This window comes from Enhydra lutris, unplaced genomic scaffold, assembly GCF_002288905.1.
Source record: "Enhydra lutris kenyoni isolate GAN:26980312 unplaced genomic scaffold, ASM228890v2 scaffoldscaffold4, whole genome shotgun sequence".
NCBI classification, from domain to species: Eukaryota; Metazoa; Chordata; class Mammalia; order Carnivora; family Mustelidae; genus Enhydra; species Enhydra lutris.
The window spans coordinates 4,160,864-4,182,902 of NW_019154088.1; the positions used below are offsets into that span (position 1 = coordinate 4,160,864).

General features: G+C 36.8%; 1 protein-coding gene across 2 annotated transcripts in view; it reads right to left on the reverse strand.

Annotated features, from left to right (window-relative positions):
• Positions 1-491: 491 nt before the first annotated feature.
• The window catches only part of LOC111161105 (aquarius intron-binding spliceosomal factor), a 92,098-nt gene continuing 70,550 nt past the window's right edge, over positions 492-22,039 (reverse strand). For both annotated transcript variants that reach the window (XM_022524593.1, XM_022524601.1), the window contains 10 exons: positions 20,865-21,074; positions 19,195-19,332; positions 14,993-15,064; positions 13,727-13,914; positions 12,679-12,850; positions 10,339-10,509; positions 6,483-6,568; positions 5,003-5,177; positions 2,317-2,430; positions 492-1,124 (listed from right to left, as the gene is read on the reverse strand). In XM_022524593.1, the coding sequence (XP_022380301.1) occupies positions 792-1,124; positions 2,317-2,430; positions 5,003-5,177; positions 6,483-6,568; positions 10,339-10,509; positions 12,679-12,850; positions 13,727-13,914; positions 14,993-15,064; positions 19,195-19,332; positions 20,865-21,074 (1,659 nt within the window). In that variant the 3' untranslated portion in view covers positions 492-791. The remainder of the gene's footprint in view (positions 1,125-2,316; positions 2,431-5,002; positions 5,178-6,482; positions 6,569-10,338; positions 10,510-12,678; positions 12,851-13,726; positions 13,915-14,992; positions 15,065-19,194; positions 19,333-20,864; positions 21,075-22,039) is intronic.

The window sequence follows — 22,039 nt, forward strand, 5'->3', positions numbered from 1 at the left end:
ATCTTAAAAAAAAAAAAAAAAAAAGATAAGATATCTGGGGGAGTTAAGTTCACTGACTTTCACTGCCGGGATTCTGGATCTTTCTTCTTGCCCAGATGGATTTGCCAACTTCTTCTTGCTTAGCTGCATGACACATCCTGGCTCAGCCTTACAGCTTGATTTGATGCCATTCTGCCAGCAACTCAAACATCAGGAGCACCTGCTAAAATACAGATACCTGGGCTCTAACCCCGAGATTCTGATTCATTCAGTCTAGAGTGGCCCCAAGAATAAACAGACATCTTAGGTGGTTCTAACACATAATGAGACTTTGAGGAAGAAAAATACATGTGAAAGGGAGGAAAAAAGTTAACACAACTTGAGTCTCTGATACTATGAGAGAAGAAACAACTTCCTCCCAATTTGAACATTTACTTAAGGGTGTTTAGAGCTAATTTTGGTGTATTCGGTCCTTTTCTTTAGAGAAGTTCACTGAAAATAGAAAGTATGTCTTGAGTATTCTACAGAAAATTCTTTTAATGTAGATATAATTACAGATACATTCAATTATAAAAACATCAAAGGAATGACTATTTGTCCTTCTGACTGAACAAATTAAACTGAAGTTGTTCACACACATACAATTTTCTTTTAAATATATCCAAGAAGACAAACACTGAGATTGGTGACCAAAAATTAGGACTAAACACAAATTAGTACCCTAAAAGAGCAGAAGCAAATATAAAATACAGAAAGTAGCTTTAGTTGGACTTTATGAAAGCAATGTCCCCCCAAGAAAGGCCACAGTTGGGCTACTTGGTCTCCTGTGGGGCCAGTGTGACATCCTGAGGGGCATGTGCCTCTGCTGGTACGGCTATAGGTCCTGCCACAGCAGCAGTGACAACAGATGCAGCAGGGGTGGCTTCTGGATTGCACCTAGCTCCCGTCTGAGTGGGGGTGCTCTCAGTCTGACTGCAGGTGGTCTCGTTCAGAGAGGCTGAGGATTCTTGACTGGAGGTGGCATCTTTCAGACTGGATAGGTCAGTTTGAGCAGGATTGGCCTCCTCTTCTGTTTCCAACTCCGTTTCCTGACTTTGAACTTCCTCACCTTCTTCTACCATAGCAGGTGGTAGCTGTAATAAAGTCTAAAGAAAAAAAGAAAACATCACTATGAACTTAGATGAAAAAAACACAGGCTTACAAAGCTAAGCTCTCACATTATCTTACTAATAGATGCTGTTCAATCCAGAGTGCTCTAAAACACTGCTGGCCACTTTATATTACAAACATAACTCTGATGGCAATGGCCTAGGTCTTGCTGACTCCAAAGATCAAAGTATTACATCTTCAGAGAAGAAAATAATATGAAGATGTATTAGCTTTTTTTAGCAAATAAATTGGCTGTAACACTTCTGCAAAAACAGTGGCTGATTAGGACTGACTGACACAACTGAAGGGCCAACCTCAGTCAAGGAGATGTGTGAAGGGTGGGGAGGAACAAGCCTTCAGACAAAACCATGGCAGGGCACGAAGCTTCTGTCCACACTCAACCAGACACTGGAGCAGCTCCACATGTTTAGCCTCCCGTTCAGAATGGCCAAATAAAAAAGGCCACCCATAACACGTGTGGATGAGGATGTGGAGCGACCACAGCTCTCAAACATTGCTGCTGGGAATGTGGTGCAACTACTTAGCAAAATGAGTGGGCACTTTCTTAAAAAATTGAACACATATTCTCTATTTTTCAGCCATTCTGCTGCTAGGGATTTTACGTGTGCCATGCGCCCCTCCTCCCCCGCCGCCCCGCTCCACATACAAAGACTGGGACAGGAATATTCACAGCAGCTTTCTTTGTAACGGCCAAAGGTGGAAAGAACCCAAATGTCCATCAACAGGTCAATGGGTACACCTGGTAGGTCCCTATAATGGAATACTATTTGGCAGTAAAGAGGGGCTACAGATTGAGGGTAAGATCCTTGGTTGCCTGCAGAAGTCAGGAAAGGGACTGGTGAAGGATGAGAAAGGTTACCAAGGGGCATGAGGAAACTTTTGGAGATAATGGGTATGTTCACTATCCTGATTGTGGTGATGGTTTCACAGGTATTTTACATATGTCAGAACATATTAAATTATATGCTTTAAATATTTGGAATTTATTGTAGGCCAAATTATATCTACACAAAGGTGTTTTTAAAAAATGGATGTTACATGAATTAACAACAACCTTGGATGGCTTAGCTGGTTTCCCATGAGGAATTGAGTACTTTAAAGATGTAGTCTGCAAAGGAGTAGATTCTTTGTATAAGAAAAATAAGAATGAATTTTGACAAAACTCACCTGATGATAATGATGTGTAGTCTGTATCAAATGCATGTACATGTTGTATACAAAGTTCGCCATCTGGGGCATGTTCTTTATTACCTGTACTTCGTGAGATGGTCGCTCTCCATTCTAGAAAGCAAAGAGAAAGTTAAGGACAGTGAGAAAGTTGATATGCTAAAAGTGAACATTCCAGATGCCCATGTCTCCATCTTACGTACAACACTACTAGGGTTTGGAGGACTTCAGAACAGTACCAGGACATTAAGATGTCAGTGTGAGTGAGAGCCCAATAACGACTTCATAAAGAGAAGAGATTCAATTTAAATTTAGCAAAAGGTAGAGACTCAAAGAGAACTAAGAGTTACCACCTTTTAATATCAGGCTGGCAAGTAAGATAAGGAGTTTGGGTCTAGGAACCCATGTGGAAGAGCAAGAGATATAAGATCATTTGAATAGAGAGAAAAGTCAACATGGCCTAAAGCATGGTCTCTAACACTGTGTATGCTCCAAAGGCAATTTTCAAGCTTACTCAGAAGGAAAACATTAAAACTATTTTTCCTATTTACGTTTCTTTAAAAATAAGCTAACATTACTATTATTTAATACACAGACTGTTAGTCATAAGGGTTGATATTTAAAAGATTTTTTTAACTAATAAAATGCATGGTCAAATAGTAAAGTCCAAACTTCGTGGTATGTTTCCGAACTGTCTGGGGCAGACTGCTCACTTGTGGAGGTGTGCGGCCAGCTGCCAGGGCCTGGGATTCAGTAGGTCTGCTAGAGAATGACGGGCTGCTGCTGTAGTGCTTTCTGACAACCACCAACGCAGGTAAAGTGGTAAAGCAAATGAGGACGGTAAACAATCTGCACTTCTCCCTAAACTATCCTCAAATAAAGATGAACACATCTCCTATTTATAGTCATTATAAGATGTTTATAAAGTCTCACCCTTTCTTACCATAGACGCAGTTCAGAAAACCACAAAGGTAAAAAAAACTTCTATCAAGAAAAAGGGCTTTTACCATAAAGTAACAAATCAGCACACATAACATTAGCAACAGTGAGTGTATTAAATAGAATTTCTCAGAATTAAGCAGGATGGCAGTATTACATGTAGGCAGATATTCTTTTGATAGCAGTCACTTTCTGCGAGGGTCACACTTGTGGGAAAAGACAGCACTGCTGTTACAACTACGGAACACGGCCTTCACAACATGGGAAGTTCTGTGTGTGTTTGCGTATTTTCCCGGGGCTCCGCTGGGAGCTGCCTCTTCTGAGACACAGCGCTAGCTGTGTGGCCCTCTCTGCCTCCAACACAGTCTCTTGAGCAGAAGATAGGGAGCTGCTCCTAGCCCTTAGCACCCCAGGTGTCGGGTAAAGCACTGGCTTTCAAGCCTTCTGTTCATTGGCACTCCCTGACCTCCATGTGCCCCCAGACATGTCCCTGCGGCCTCTGCATAAGAAGGCTGTGCCTCAGATCTTGTGTTAGGAACCTGCTTGTGTTATAATCAGCCCACAAAAGATTGAGAAACACAGGGCTACAGGACCATGTCCAGACCTAGAAGGCTGACACTGAAGGCTTCACAGGGCCCCACCCCATCATATCATTCCACCCTTATCCCTCTATTCCTGCAGAGAGGCATCTTCCAAGGAAAAAAAAGTTTTAAAAAATGTACTCAGCCTTATTATAAAACAAACACACATAACTTCATCTTTTTCTTCAGAGGGAGGGAAAGAAGTGTACTGTGAACATTTAAAACAGCTTTATTGGGGGAAATCGGAGGGGGAGATGAATCGTGAGAGACTGTGGACTCTGAGGAACTAACTCAGGGTTTTGGAGGGGAGGGGGATGGGAGGTTGGGTGAGCCTGGTGGTGGGTATTAAGGAGGGCACGTAATGCATGGAGCACTGGGTATGGTGCATAAACAATGAATTCTGGAACACTAAAAAGAAATTTAAAAAATAAGTAAAAATTTAAAAAAAAAAAAACAGCTTTATTTAAACACACTGCATTAAAAATGCAAAGCCCCAAAGTCATAACCTAAAGATTAGCATGCTAACCTTTATGAAAGAAAGAAAACAATATAAGAAAATAAGTATTTGCTTCTTTATGCAAAAGAAATATAGGAAGGATAAACCAGAAACTAAAGGGCCTGCGGTAGGGGGTGGGAAGGGGGAGCAAGGAGGACAGATAGGGAAAGGGTACAAGGATAAGGAGGGAGGGGAGTGGCACTTCTGAGTAGGTCCTTTGTTGCTGTTCCCTCCTATGTCCTCCAAAGTGTAGGTTTCTTCAGGGTTCTCTAACAGGTAAGCCATTTATTACTCTGTCATCAATTAGTTAAGTTCTCCCTAAAAAGCTGAACAGAGGCAGTAAAGTACATGGATTCTGGAGTCACACTGCCTGGGTTTTAAAATCTTGGATTCTCCATCTATGAGATGCATGACCAAACTACTTAACTTTGCTAATCCTGCTTCCTCATACATAAAAAGGGATTAATAAGGAAGAGCTAATTGCCTGATACATAGTGAGTCTTCAATAAACGTTAGCATGTACTATTATTTTACACAGAAAATCTAATTCAGTTCCACAGTGTAGGGAGCGCTCTAAACCACTGGTGGGATGATCTACGCAATGCTGTTCCTAGCTACTGGGATCACCTACTGGAGAGTGCTGCTCTACACAATGAAGAAAGAGTCTTACCTTTCTACTGGTTGGGAAAGGTTCTGTTGGAATAATATGCAAATGAAGTGGACGGGCAGTGAGCTGGCTAAAAGCTGGAGTTAGTTCAAAACAGTTCTGGAAGAGGGATACTCTTGCGAAGATATACAGTCCAAGTCTGGCTCTAGACATGGCCACCACTAAGCGACGGACATCCCTTTGGGAAACAAAATTAGCACAGTTCAAGATTAGTAACATTTGTATGCAGCTTTTCTTCTTCTTCTTCTTTTTTTTAACTTATTCTACTAAATATCCCTGTTAAGCTATGGCAATAAAAGTTAAGCATCTTAAAAATTAAAATTCAGAATAAACATTAAGTTAATATCAAGTGATTAGTTAAACCAAGTAAAGTTACTGCTTTATCACTAAACTCTATGTTCACATTTTTGTTTTTGTGGGGAGGAGGGGAATCATGACTAATGCACTGATTTAAAGTAGCTACATTAGAATTATGGAACACGAAGTCAAGTCATTAAGTGTGAAAAAGGCAAAAGCATGACACAGTAAGAAAAAAGATGGGGAGGGGACGAGGCATTATTCACATATTCATACTGTGAGTTTTGGAGATTTTAATTATGTAAATCATAATGTGCCCCATTCAAACAGCAGCTATAAATCTTAATGCGGAAAAGGAAATACTTTTTAGAAAAGTTTGTCTCCAAATACATGTTTGGTAAGTAAGCAAAAATAAACTATTTTAGAATGCAATAGTTTTGAAACAATTTCTCAAAACATTATATCTTTGTTTACTCTTACATAAAAGTTATCAGTTTGATGGAACTTGATCACTGGGCTAAGCTCCAAATAGATTTTGACTTAATGACAATATTATGAGAGCTTGGAGAGAGCTGAGAGACTTTTCTCTTTATATCTACCAAATAAAATAATAAAACAAACTCTCATTAGTTTTGTTAATAAGTTGTATGAGATGAAGGTTTATATAAAACTAAACGGCTGCTTTGTAATAAGAAGATATTATTCCCATAAATCTCTAGCACATAATACATCACAATAAATGATAAAAATAGATTATTGTTTGTTTTGACAGTTCTTAATCCGGGGAGAACAAATGGTTCCTTTATCCTCTAACAGTGAAGCTGAAAGACTGCGAGGGAAAAAAAAGTCAGAAATCCTGTGCAATGAAAAATGTACTCTGAAGACTCCTTTTACCACCTTACCTTTTTAAATTTCTGACACTGCTTCAGACAAATATAAGATACTAAGATTTTATAATAAAATCCTATCGCTGAGTGTTACTGAAGACTAAAAAGTAAATGTACTAAAATATTTAAGATTGAAAAAATTCAGAAGCAATGACAATAGTTAACTCTACAAAGAATCTGATATTGTTATACTCCAACAAAAAGCTTGCCAAGCCAAATGCTGCCATAACAATTAATAAGAAGTTCAAAATTGAAGCAGATAATAAATTTCAATAATATTAAAAGTTTTCTTTATGTACCTCAGATGGCCCACTGCCCTGGTTCTTACTAGAGAAAGGAGAATATAATCATTCTGTTGACCTTGGAATCTGTCAACAGTTGTCACCTAGGAAGAAAAAAATGGGAAATAAGGTATATTTTCAAAAGCACAATAAATAAAACTCTACAGAGAGAATTTAAATAATATTTCAAAAATAAAAATCTTATCATTAAGATAGTCAACATGAAAAGGAAACATGATCATATACTTGGAACTGAGAAAACCAGTTAATGAATACAATGAAATAAACCTTAGTAACCAGATTAGGCTATGTTCCTGTTATTACACTTATAGCACTGATCTTTACCTCTGCTGACAACCAAATTACGATCTATAGAATAAACAGTCTTCTCCTACTAGACTGCCCAACACGCTGGACGCAGGGACCTGGTATCCCAGTTTGATGCCCAGCAGTATAACTCAGTATGCTCACTTATTATTTAATATATTCTTAGTTCTCATGGATAGCACCTTCTGACACACAAAAAATAAGTAATTTTCATAGCACTTTTTATTCACTTTGAAACTATATATACAATTAGGAAAGTTCATGCAGGTTTTAGTCTAATATTGGCACTCAGGCATTTATTTCTTTTTCACTAACCCAACAAAAAAAAAGTTAAAGTGCTTATCTGCATAAGCTATTCACGGTCCATACCTTTAGGAATTTTAAAAAGCATTTCTTTTCAATCAACTTCACAGAAGTATAATTTACATATAATAAAATGCATTCACTTGAAGTATCTACTTTGATAAATTCTGACAATATATGCTCCTAGATAAGCACCACAATGAAGATTTCCATTACCTCAGGCCCCTTTGTAGTCAAAACTGTATCCCTAAGCCCTGGGCAAACACTGATCTGCTTTCTGTCACTATAGATTACTTTCTGCCAGTCTAAAATTCCTTAAAAATTGAATCATATACTTTTTGTTTGGCTTCTTTCACTTGGCATGTTTTTGAAATTCATGTGTTGTGTCCATTAGAAGTTCATACCTTTTGCCTGTTGAATAGTATTCCAATGAACAATATTCCACATTTGATTATCCATTTACCCATTCATGTCATTTGGGTTGTTTCTGGTTGGAGCTTTTTTGTTTTAAAATTTGATTTCAGTGTAGTCAACATACAGTGTTATTTTAGTTTCAGGTGTACAGTACAGTGATTCAGCAATTCTACACATCACCTGATACTTGTCATGGCGGGTGTACTCCTTAATCCGCATCACCTAGTTCACCCAACCCGCCATACTCCTCCCCATCAGTTTGTTCTCTGTAACTGAGTGTTTCTTAATTTGTCTTTTTGTCCCTTTGATTGTGTTTCATTTTTTAAATTCCACATCAGTGAAATCATATGGAATTTGTCTTTCTCTGACTTATTTTGCTTAGCATTATACTCTTTAGCTCCATCCATGTTGTTGCAAATGGCAGGATTTCATTTTAAATGGCTGAATGATATTCCATTGTGTGTGCGTGCATATATATATATATATATATATATATATATACACACACACACACACATATATATGCACGCACACACAAATCTCATATCTACTTTACTCATTTATCAATCAATGGACACTTGAGCTGCTTCCGTAAGTTGGCTATTGTAGATAATGCTGCTATAAACATAGGGGTGTGTGTACCGCTTTGAATTAGTGCTTTTGTATTCTTTGCTGGGTCATAGAGTAGATCTATTTTTAACTTTTTGAGGAACCGCCATACTGTTTTCCACAGTGGCTGTAGCAGTTTGCATTTGGTTTGGGGCTATCTTGAATAAAGCTACAATTCATAGTATAAGTATTTTTGTGGACATTATGTTTTCATGGCTCTTGAATAAATATCTAGGAGTGAAACTGCTGAACTGTACAGTAAGTGTGGTTAACTTCATGAGAAACTGTCAAGCTGTTTTCCAAAGGTGCTGTACCACTCTGCACATTCACTAGCATTGTTCCAGATTCAGATTCCAATTGCTCCACATCCTTGCCAACAACTGGTACACTGTGAATCTTGTCAACTTTAGCCAACCTATTTGGTGTGCAGTGTACCTCCTTATAGTTTTAACCTGTATTCCCCTGACACAAAGAAAGATGGTAAGCACTTTGCATGTGCTTATTGGCCATTCCTATGTCTTCTTGTGCGAAGTGACTATTTGTTTGCCAATTCTGTATTGGGCTGTCTTTATTTAACAATGACTGTTACAGGAGTTTGTATATTTTGGATTTTAGTCTTTTGCTCTTATGTGGGGATATAATCCCTGGAAATTTCTGTTGCCAACCCGACCATATGGAGAGCTTGTCTGGGAAATGGGCTCACACACTCAGAACGGCAAAGGAAGAGGATGAAATGAACACCTTGGTCTTTGATACATCATGGAGTCACTCTGTAACCCAGTCCTGGAACCATTTCACTTTTGCCTTCTTGTTACGAGAGGGGGGGTGGGGAGACTTTCCTTCATTATTTAAGTTTTTCTGTTATAAATAAAAAGACTCAGATACTGAGGTTCTTCTACTTTTAAGCCGTCTCCATTTCAAAGTTACTAGTTTCTCATTTTCACTTTCTATGTGGAGTATTCAGTATGTCCTTGTACTCCTTTCAACTTTGTCTCCATTTCTGTGTTTTTATTTTCTTCCAGCTCACATTTCATCTCTTCCTGAGTTATTAAATTTCTCTGCTTTGTAGCCTTCCCCCACAGAAATGGTTACTTCATTAAGCATTTTAAAATTCACAGCCAAATGTGTATTCAAAGTTTTCATCTGTTCCAGACCAACATGTTTTTGAAGCAAATGTCTTGTCGGTATGTTCTGATGTCCTCCTTTTTTCCCTATATAAATTGAGCTCGTGCTAGGTTCCTTTTTCTACTTCATCACTGAATAAGTGGTTTCTTAGATTAGCTACATGCCAGCTACATGCCTCTGCTACTGTAGAGACAAGTCTGCTTTTGGGGGAGCACGGCTCCGCTTCTTTGAACCAGTTTGGGACCAGGAAGGCTCCTGCTCACCCCAATTTCACACCCACTGTTCTGTAACAGGAACATGGCTCTTGTGTGTCAGAGTATGCCACTCACCTTCAGAAAGCGTTTCCACTGGTACTTTCAAGACTGGTCCTCTAAATTCTCTTCTTCCTAATTTTCTCCTTGATCTTAGTCCTCTGATTTGTGTCATCTCACTAAAAATGTCATTTGTCCTTCCCTCCTCCCACTTTCCTGCTATTCTTGGATGATTTCCAAGAAAAAGTGAAAGAGCTTCTATACAGGCATGTTTACAACCAGTCTTAATTTCATCATTAGTAATACAGTTGTTATTCTAAACTTTCAGCCTTTTATTGATATAATCAAGCATCTTACTTGATACTACTCCATATGACACAAAAAATAAAAGTATAAAAAAATAATCCTCAGGTCCAAAGGTACTCTACAATCTTCCCTTATTCTCAAGAAAAAACACTCTCCCACACACACCAATAAAACAGTACAAATTATACTCTTGAAACATAATTTTAAAAAGCTACAATCCTACTATAACAGTACATAAATAATGTAATTTTACTATGCTTCATTTTACCAACAAAAAGTTTCAGGATCATTTACTTCTGATTACCATCAACAAAATCTTCAATGTGGTAGTTGAGACAGAAGTTCATAGTAAACCAATTAACACTGTCAGACAGGACTGCTAGAGAATTATTTATAGCTCCTATTATTTTATTTTCTTATGTCTTAAAAGGAGATAGCAAAGAGACAAAGTAGAACAATATAAATAACTCATAATAAATAAAATTTTCCTATCTTGCCAACATGATGAATAACAGAACATATCATATTCACAAAATTACCTTATTTGGTCTTCCAATCAATGGATTGCTTCCACATCGTCTATTGATGATGTCACGAATAAGATGCTTTTGCCCATTATATGTTGTTAGAATACTGATCTTATCAGCAGGATAACCAAGTAAACACATATACATAAAAAGTGCCACCACATATTCTGCTTCTCCAAGATTCTGTAATGTAAAAATGATAAGATTATGCATTTATTTCCTTTTTCAATTCTGCAGAAAGAATAAGTGGCACAACTGTTCATTTATCACACCTCAAGAAGTGAAGTCAACTTGGACAAGTGAACACCTTTCATAAAACTAAGGAATAATCCTATCCTAGGTTAACACTGATAAATAAAAAGAGTATCTGGTAATTACTTCTCTTTGACACTTATAATGTATTAGCAACATATGGAATCATCATAAAATAAAAGTTACCAACTTAAAGGCTTAATATTTCTAGGTCCACAACAGTCATAATACAGATCAGTAACATTCTGCTGCAGTGTACTGCAACTGTAGGTATAAAAGAAATACTACTACAAAGAAGCAAGGTCACCGACTAAGAAGCCAGTAGAAAATCGAGTCTAATAGCGTATGTATCTAGCCGTACTGCAGTGCACTCTCAATGTTGGGGCAATGTTTTTTTCTTTTTCCTCACACTTCTTAGTATTTTTTGTGTTTGTTCTCTCCTTATAGAGAGACCACTTTAAGTGGGAAGAGGATGTGGTCTCAAATTGGTGGGTCTGGCTTATGTTCATGCTTAGCTGAATCTGAAAGTGCGGAAGTGCACACAAAGCTGCTCTGTCCGGTACAGTAGAGACTAAATTAGAAGCATTTGATGAGAGAAGAAAGTAAAACAAGAATATAAAACATAACATGAATCAAAAAAGAAAGACAAGAAGCTAGTTTTCATTTAAAGGCAAAAGTACAATTCAGGAACGCCTTCAGAAAAATCATTTATATTCTAGTTCTTGGTGATACTCTCACAGCCTGAGTTACCTCTTTCATTTAACTTTTCTAGTTCTTTGGAAGACAGGAGAGAAAAGCAGCTACATGTGTATGAATTTTTCCACTGTCTACTGTAGCAAACTACCTTTAAGTGTTAGTTCTACTAGTATAGATAAAAAAACAATCAACCAACCAACCTTTTGGTGTATATGCTGCTGGATCTTTTTATGTAGATTATCTGTATAAACTTCCATGTTTTGCTGTACCTCTTTAAAAATAAAACTGGACAGGGCGCTTGGGTGCCTCAGTCTGTTAAGCATCTGACTCTTGATGTCCTCTTGGGTCATGATCTCAGGGTTATAGGATCAAGCCCTGTGTTGGGCTCCATGCTCAGGGGGGAGTCTGCTTGAGATTCTCTCTCCCTCTCCCTCTGCAGCCCATACTCCCCCACCCTCACTCTCTCTCTCAAATAAATAAATAAGTAAATCTTAAAAAAAAAAAAAAAGGACCCTATATGATATATTTTACAACCTAGTTTTTTTTTCATTTAATATAGCATAAACATTTTTCTTGTCAGTAAATGAAGTTATAATGTTATTGTACTTAATGCCTATTCATTATATGGAATAGGTACTAATGTAATTAACCCTATTGATAGATACTTTGGTTGTTTCTCATTTCTAAAATAATATGCAGTAAAAGAAAAAGATCTGATGGACATTTCAGTATATAAGTCCTTGAAAACTTGCCCATTTATTTTTTAGGATAAATTCTTCAGAGTGAGGACACTGCTTTTAATACATACTGACAATCTGTTCACCAAATTGCTTTCCTTCTAGCATTGCATGAGTATAAAATTTCCCTAAACCTACTCCACGCTGAGTATTATCAGAGGTGAATATACAGTCTAGTGACTTTTACTTGCTACAAATCTTTTTTTTGTGAACTGCATATTCTTATCCTTATTGCATTTTTCTGTTGGGGTGTTATTTTAAAAAGTGATTTATAGGAGTTGTGTATATATATATTCAGAATTCAACCCACTGTTAAATTTTGGAAATAAATTTTGGTCTCAATCAACATTCTTCTTTATGTTTTCTGCTTTTGGTAATGAGCTTAAGACCTTTCTCACCCTAACGTTATCTATTATAAATATATATATGCTATATATGTATATATTATATATTAAATCACTATCTTCTTCTTTCTAGTGTGTTTACAGTTTCTCTTCTTTGGTGTACATATCTTGAATCTACCTGAAACAGAATTTTGTGTTGTGTGTGAGGTGGCAACTTAATTTTGTTTTTTCAGCAGCTAGTCAAATGGTTCAACAGGACTGATTTAGGTAGTAATTCAGCTAGTTAATGCAAAATAAACTTAGAAGTTTTACGTTTTTCTTACCTGATAAAAGTAAGGATTAGGTTCAGACTCTCCCACTCCTTGAAAATCTTCCACGTTGATGAGCTGGAAGTCATAAAGCAAGCCGGCATTTGCCGTACTAAACTCTGGCAAGAGCTGCACATGGGGTAGATTTCCCAGATTCTTGTATCTCCAGTTGTAGAGGTTACATAAGCTTTCCAAAGATAAATAGCCCCCCAAACAGGAAATATTAGTGATGCAAAATTTGGATTCCTAAGGGGGTGTGTACTTCCTTTTAATTTTCATGTTTAACTATTTTGCACTCATCTTTTTAGTAATAATCCTTTATTTTTTTATTTTTTTTTAAATTTTTTTCTTTTTTTAAGATTCTATTTATTTATTTGACAGACGGAGATCACAGAGAAGTGGCAGAGAGACAGGAGGAAGCAGGCTCCCTGCTGAGCAGAGAGCCCGATGCGGGGCTCGATCCCAGGACCCTGAGATCATGACCCGAGCCAAAGGCAGAGGCTCTAACCCACTGAGCCACCCAGGCACCCCAGTAATAATCCTTTTTAAACTTGTCTTCCTGCTTTAAGTAACCAAAGGTCAGCAGACTTGATGATATTATAGAAATGAAACTATTTGTTTTATGAGGTAAATGCTATCCTTACTCCTTAAATTAAAAAAATCAGGAAGTCTATAAACTGAGGAATACTTTGAGATAATTATGAGAGAGAGCCTATATACTTAATATAAGTAAGAACTGGTGTGTTTTTCTCTTGTTCACCTTTTGTTTTAGATTTCAAAATGATACTAACTGTATATCTTCTGGGGACATGAAAAAAGGGCAAGGGACAGTGAAAAGAAGCTTTGGTTTACAACTCACGTAAATTAATATCAGTGAATTAAGTGTAGGAAATAACTCGATCAGTTCACATCCCATGCACAAGGCAATACAGGTGCTTTCAGATTTGTAGATGGCAGGTTCCTAGACAGCAGGGAATTCTAGAGTCTCTACTGAACATACTATCAAACAGTTGGGTCATGGAGCTGGGGGTCCTTAAATAGGGAGTACTTAAGGCTCCTTTACCTTGCCCTGGCTCTTCCTTGAGCGTCAAGATCTACAGTAGGAACTCCAACCCGGACAAAGCGAGTGAAAAGAGATTGCTCCATGTTTGAATACTTCTGAAAGGCCATATTCTTAATGACTGGAGGTAACTGGTGATGATCACCAATCATAATCCAGCGTTTCAGTCGGCTAAAACCATCTTGAGGATTCTAGAAATGAAATGTGAGGAGATGACAAAAATACTCTGATTAATAAATTGTCCTGTTAGTCTCTAACCAATCGCTCAAGAGTCCTGCTATTTAAAAAACAGCTTTATGGGCTTACTAATTCTCATTCACCAGTTCCACAGAGAGGAATCTGGAAAGTTTATAGAATGACTTATGAACCACAAACAGGTGCCATCACCCTTGTGACTGACAGTGGGTGAGGGAGGGTGGAGGGATTGAGAAGGTGAGCATGGAATTACCCTACTTTAACAGGCAGGGCAAGCCAAGGGAGGCTCAGGTCAGAATTGGGTAAATGGTGCAGAGAAAGAAAAAGATACCCTAGCATTAAAACGGACAGATGTCAAAGTAGATACTCTATATTACAATCATGCCAAGAGCCAGACTGAAAATCTCCAAAGCAGTAAAAATTATGTCTTTAATTTCCCACAATACTACTTCGATTTGCTACTTTATACATCTTATTCCTTGAAACATACCCTGATAAAACACATTCCAAGTCCCAAATAAGTTGGCTCATAAAACAACTTTTAGAACCCAATTTATCTATAAATTAAAGCAGTTTCTATTCTTAAACTGGGAATTCCACATTTTGTTTTTAATTCTTCCATAGTAAAGACTATTGTACAATAAAAAACATTCTTAAACATCGCCATTTCGCTCAGAAAAATTAAGGCATAAAATAAAGAAAAGCAATGTACTCAGTGAACATCAAAAACAAGTCTAGAAACAACTCTAACAAAGGAAGAGAAAAAAATAGCTCATCTACCCTCCAGACGGCATAACAATGTAATTTTTTTGATTAAAATTACTAAGTCTTTTCAAAACTTAAAGATAAACTATGAATTTTTAAATAGTACTCCTGGAAACAAAACAAACTACTAAATAACCAGTGAATAGATTAAAGGACGTTTATAGGCTTAAAATAGAATAGCAAACATAATGAAGTTAAAGAGAATATGTAATTACAACAATTAGCACCCCAAAACTGTGTAGGTTTTTGACACTGTCCCCCGGAATTCTTCAAACTCTACTTTCCTTGTCTCAGATCTCCATTTCTTACCTGTAGAAGGAGAGGTATAAAAGTTTCTATCTCCAGAATCTGAGCAGCCTCTTCCATTAAAATGTTGTCATACTGAGATGGAGAAAAAGGAAAGCTTGTCAAAAAGACAGCTTGAAAGCCAAAAAACTACCACCATAACTATAACAACTATCCAAAGAAACCCCAAATAATTTCAGATAAAAATATCATACAAATTATTCAAACAGAAAGTTCATGATTTTTTTTATCATGATGCCCCTGCTTTTCTAGTTCAAGTCTGTTACCTCGGGGAAGCCCCCGAATACGTAATTTTACCTTGAAGAGATCCTACATAACATTTCTTGCATTGAATATCAATTTAGTTATTTTCAGTTCAGTTCATGAAGTTCTACATAAGCAAGAATGAATTTATGATTATATATGAAGTCATTTCCATTGGTATTCTTACTCCAGGTAGTATTTTGGGGTATTTTTTTTTTCCCCTTATGACTCCTACCCAGCACTTGACAATCTACCACTGTTTTACCCCTGGCACTCAATGTGTCATCAAAGCATGCAATTTTATTTCAGAACTCTCTCACCATTTCTACCACCACCACTAAATTCTAAGATACCACTCTGACTACTACCAGAAATCTCTTTTACTAGCCCCTCCCTGGCTTGCCTCTCCTAAACCACTGATACAACAGGCATCAGCTCAACTGGTTTCAAACCCTTCACTGGCTTCCAATTATCTTAGGAAAAAGAGCCTTGAACAAGGTCTGTAATAGCTATATTAATCAGGCCTATATTCAATTTGACCCATCTTCCTCTCCTCCCTTAAATGCCACCTTACTCCTTACTAATTAAGCTTCAACCACGTTGACATAATTCATTTTCTTAGGACTGGCAAAACCATTCTGGCCTTAGGCGCTCTACAATACCATTCACTCTTCATTTTTTGTCTGCTTCTTCCTCATTCTTAAAGTACCTGCTTAAAACCCACTTTATCCATGTCTTCTCTGACCTCCCAGGTTAAACATGATTTCACAGAACTCTCTTCTTTTGCCTCACAGGACATTACAATTTGTAATTCTATTTGTGTATTTACTTGTTTGATGCCTGCATCCTTCCACTATCCCAGCTTCCAGTAACATCAGGCACTGCACATTTATAAAATAATAAAAAATCAAGTCTTTCTCCAACATTAAGAAATTTCATTCTTTTTTGATGATTACTGCTCTCCCATCTGCCCAATTCTCTTTTAGATCTATTCTCAACATGTTTTCCTTCACCTCCACTTCTAATTCTGTTTGTTACTTAGTGTGACATCCTCTTCCTTGTCTTATTGGTAAAATACCTTCTTTGAGAATCTCACTAAATACAAATTACAGTTCCTCTGTTTTGTGTTTTTGAAGTTTTCTACTCTTATTTTGTCTCCTTGGAAGGTAGAAGGTAGGAGCATATTTACTCTTTATGCTTAATTAACTTTATCTTTTATTTATTTCATTACGATTTTTTTTTTCAATTTCAGCCATCCTGCCAGGGTGCCCTATTAACTCTGTTTTTAAATGAATTATTTACATATACTGTAATTTCTGTGCTACTCATTTTTACCAAACTATGCTTGTATTTGTTTGTCTAAGACAAGTAGCTGACATGAATTTCAACTGGGCATCCAATGATAAAAGGTAAGGTTCAATTCTGTACTGTTTCTTATTGAACATACCTAAAGGTATGTGGATAGGTGTCTTCTCTAGCTCTATCTGATGCTGAATTTCCCTATTACAAGTATTAATTAGGTCATCCTGGTGGAAGCTTAGGAGGAAGAGTTCTAAGATCCACATTTTCTCACGAATCCCTGTGTGGACTCAGAGGATAATAGACATGATATGCAAAACAGAGTGGGAGCAGCTCAAGATGGTTTCAAGAACCTGCTTTCTGAAAAACAACTCTGAAAATCTAATGCAAATTAACTTACAAAAAATGTATGTATAGATTCTGCTTTTTAAAAGGCAATTTTATTCACAAAGCAAAATTATAAAATAACCATACTGGGCATATTAAGGAAAGAAAAGAGCACATGACTGTGCATGCATGTCTCCCTGGGGATGGCACAGGGTCAAAGGACAATGTCGAAAAAGCAGATTGATTGCTGTTGATTTTATAAAGATTTTATTTATTTATTTGACAAAGAGAGAGCGAGAGCATGCATAAGCAGGAGGAGCAGCAGGCGTGGCGGGGGGTGGGGAGAAGCAGGCTTCCTGCTGTGAAGGGAGCATGGCTCAATCCTAGGACCCTGGGATCATGACTGGAGCTTAAGACAGACACTTAACCAACTGTGCCACCCAGGCACCCCTAAATGCAAATTTAACATTCTTTATTGATACAGATAAAAAGAACACAGAAAATAATAAAAGTTGAAAGAATGGCTGATCAGGGGAGTAGGGGACTGAACTTCTCCAGATGAAGTAGCTCTACAAGTTTTTTAAATGCTTAAACCAGATACAGGAGAAGTTTGACAAAAATAAAACCTCAAAATTAAAAATATAAAAGATCTAAGGACTACTATCAGTGTTTATACTAACTATATATGTATAGCACCATGTAAGCAAATGATTAATGAAAGTTTGATAGGGTCCAAGTAATGTTTTTTTTAGAATACACATGTGAGGAGTGCCTGGGCAGCTCAGCTGGTTGGGCAACTGCCTTTGGCTCAAGTCATGATCCTGGAGTCTCAGGACTGAGTCCCACATAGGGCTCCCTGCTGGGCAGGGAGTCTGCTCTCCCTCTGACCTCTCCCCTCTCATGCTCTCTCTCTCAAATAAATAAAGTCTTAAAAAAAAAAAAAAGAATATGCATGTGAAAAAGCTGCACATCATAAAATGTTAATTATGATTATATCATTTCCCTTATTAAACTGATATGATTTAATATAAAATACAAAGCATATTTTATGTCAGTCCCAAGAACAAAATATTTAGATGAAAATTCTCACTAATAATTTGCAAAAGGGTAATTCACACCACTAGCTTAAGTTCACAGTACCTTTTAATAAAATTATCATGCTTGTACTAACCTTGCAGCTGAGGAACCTTCAGTCTAAGATAGCAACTATTCTATCACCTTGAATTTATTTAGCACTTATCCTCCAGTGAGCTCACATTTAAAAATTGTCAGTCATTTTCATTAACAACAAAGGCTTAAGGTTAACTTTGAATTCAAACCAGTACACAAACCCTATTTTAAACAACAGATAAACCAACTGCAGCGAAGTTAAATGATTTTGCATTAAAGTCAGAGTTTAGGCCAGTATCACTAGCAAAGTTATAAAGAGCCTGCAAATTCAAATTTACTGCTTATTTATTACATTCCATTTTAAACAAGTCATAGGTTATCAGGCTATGGTGCCCATTATTAGCTCTTGTGTCTTTTTCATATGATGTAATCATTTTACTATCTCATCTACAGACTTATAAATAAGAGTACTCCATATCCTCATGTGGAAGGCTTTCCATCTACTGAATGAACAAATTAGTGGGAGTGGATGTGTATTTAAAACATGAACAATGTAAGCATATAAATGTCTAATAGGTGAAAAACACTGTCAACATTTTTAAATAGTTTTTAGTTATGTTTGGAGATCTTTTTAACACAGTGAAAAATCAATTTACCTTAACAAATATTAGAATTTGTTTAGACAATCATATGGTTATGTTATTTAATGGACATATAACTGATAAGCAGACTCATAAAAATCAGATGTAGAGTTCACTAATCATATAAACATCAGAGATTACTATCACTTTCAGAAAAGACATTTTTAAGTAATTGCAAATGTGAACTTCAGTAAGAGGTAAGCCAGTCTTCAAGGGAAATGGCCTTGGTAAAGGAAAGGAAAGGAAAAGAAAAGGAAAGGAAAATTTAAATAAAAAAATTAAAATTAAAAAAAAAAAAAAAAGAGGGGCACCTGGATGGCTCAGTGGGTTAAGCCTCTGCCTTCGGCTCAGGTCATGATCTCAGGGTCCTGGGATCGAGCCCCACATCGGGCTCTCTGCTCAGCATGGAGCCTGCTTCCCCCTCTCTTCCTGCCTCTCTGCCTACCTGTGATCTCTCTCTGTCAAATAAATTTAAAAAAAAAGAAAAAAAAAAAAAGAAAAAGGAAAGGAGCAAAAAGGAGAGGAAAGAGAAATCTAATAGCTGAACAGCTGATCAATTGAGGAACGAAACTCTTAAGTCCCCACCTTGAAACCTAGCTTGACTAAATCATGTCGCTTTAAGGCAGCATGAGTACATGTCATAGCAATGATTTTGGCTTCTTTCACCAGAAGGTATTTAGATCTGTCCAGTCCACTTCGAAGCAGTTCAGAAGCTCTGAATTCCTATGGGAGAGGGGGTCAGGGAGAGAGTATTTTAGGAAAATAAACACGTTTCATGCATACATTCACATAATCCAGTTTATCAGATTTAATTCCTGATTAATTAATATAAACATATCATAAACTAAGCCTAATGAATCACAATTCTGTTCATTATTAATTAGATACTAATTGAGTTCATATAATAACTGACACTCAAGCTATAATTTGGACCATTTTTTGTATAAGGTAAAATATTGACAGTTATTAACAAGAATACAGAATAAAATATCACCACAGTATCTACTCAGGGTCCCTCCACAAAAACAGAAACTTTTTCAAGTATTCATAACAAAGGAAATTTAATGCAGGGGGTCTGGCTTCACAGGTGACAAGGAACACAAACGCCAGCCAGGGAATGAATGGTTGAGGCAACCCAGAGATTAGCAATAGCAGGAAGTTTGACCATTCCTAGGCTAGAACAGATCAGGGAAGGAGGCAGTGTTTTCAGAGCCCAGGGACTGGGGTACCAGAACAAGCTACAACTATCATAGCAAGCCAGGCCAACAAAAATTGGGGCTATAAAAGAGATGAAACCCAAGACAACTGGTGGAGAAATATCCTAGCTTCTCTATTCCTGTCACATTTTTATTGGCTAAACCCAGCCAGAAGTCAGCTAATATGGGAGGCCAGGAAATTAAACCTGACCATGGCAGAGGATCCCCACAGAGCAGGGTAAAATGATGGACAATAGAGTACCTAATATAAAGTGTTATAAATTCTGAACATTATGTCATACTTTAGATATTTTTAACATTTTTGTTTTCTAAATAATTAAAACATGACAGATACAGGAGAAGTAGTCTGTTTAAATCTCTCCCTACCCCTCCCAAGACAACTATTATGAACTAAATGCTCTTATTCTTTTACTTTGTTTATATAATCATAAACATACTCTAATATTGTTTTGTAGGTTCTAAAATTTTATTATTATACTATATATTTATTATTTTGTACCTACATCTATCCACCTACCCCCTACCTAAACCATACATCAATATTTACTGAACATATACTATGTGAAGTAGAGATATCATCTTATCTAAAAGGTACAAAGACAAAACAGATAAGGTCATTGCCCCTCTTACCTGGAATAATCCTAAATCATCTTACTGAGGAATCTGAGCCTAAATGTGATCCCTTTATGAGGCTGCTATAATCCTCCAATGATGTTTTCCATCATTTGGAAGTGGCATTCTCAGATTCCAACTCAAAGAAACACTGTTGACTCTCTTGAGGGAAGCATTCCTTTCTTAAATGCTAAGCCTTTTACACCAGAAAAGTCAGAACAATGGGGATTGAATTTAAACCTTAATTTTTACTCAGTTCTTGAACTAAAACTATAAATGTTTTCAATAATCTCACTTAAAAGTAACAATCTGGTTTGTAATGTGAATATTCCATTTTACCTCATTAAAAACAAAAACAAAAAAAACCCAAACAACTAAACTTAAAGCCTTTAAAGGCAAGTTAAAAAAACCCCTGAGAATCCTTACCTCGAGCTGAGTGAAGATTTTCTTAATATGCCTGAAACATCCTTCAGCAATTTCCATGTCTTCTTCATAAGATCGGCCTTTAAAAATGGGTTGAGGGGCATTTGCAAAGTATTCATGAAAAGGGAAGAAAGTGGAGACTTCCGTAACATCTGGCAGCGCACTACCTTTATTTTTCACTTTGCTGATATATTCTTCCCAACGAGACATGACCTGTGAAACAAAGGGACTTGAGATTAGATTTCTTAGTTAATTATTATGTCTTAAATGATAAAATAAAAAAGAAATCCAGTAAAAATAAGACCTACTAAGTAAAGGGAAAGAAAAAGAAAAGCAATCCCTGACCTAACGGGACTATTTCTTATCCGAGTCACTGACAGACTGCCTTTTAATAGGTGACTTTTAAGATTATTGAACAAAGCCTCTTTAATCAAAACCAGAGAAACTAGGGGTGCCTGGGTGGCTCAGTCGGTTAGATGTCCAACTCTTGGTTTCAGCTCAGGTCATGATCTCAGCCTTGTGAGATCCAGTTGGGCTCTGCGCTGGGTATGAACCCCACTTAAGATTTTCTCTCTTCCTCTGCCTCGCTTCCCCACACTGCCCACCATGCTCTCTCTCTCAAAAGAAAAAATATATGTGTATATATAAGGATAAATAAAAATATAAATAATTTATGAATATACATAAACCAGAAAGAACCTCAGGGTCACCTATGGGACTTTATCTCAGACATTTCAGATTCTCCATGTATACTCAAAACAGTATTACTGATGCCTTAAACAACAAACAAACAAAAAAACCCCAATTCTCTGGACAAAGAAATTCTGATATTTTTTTCATTATCTCAGTTTTTCTCCATATACGTTAAATCCTAATTTAGCAGCATTTTAGTAAATGCCAACCCTTCTCCTAGACCTTTATGATTTTTCCAATTCTCTTTGGTATACTTACAAAGCACTTCTGTTAAACTGAGTATATATTTGAAAGCTCATTTTATGACTTTTGTGATGTAGTTATCCTGGTACATTTTACTATGCCTCTACCATGCGGTTCCTGCTTAATCTCAATTCTGGTAATTCTCCCAGTCAGGGTTTCTCCAAGAGTGGTTCTTAGGCAGAACATCTAAGAGGCTAAATAAAGATGTAGATGATTCCTGGATGCCACCTCCTCCTGAAAGA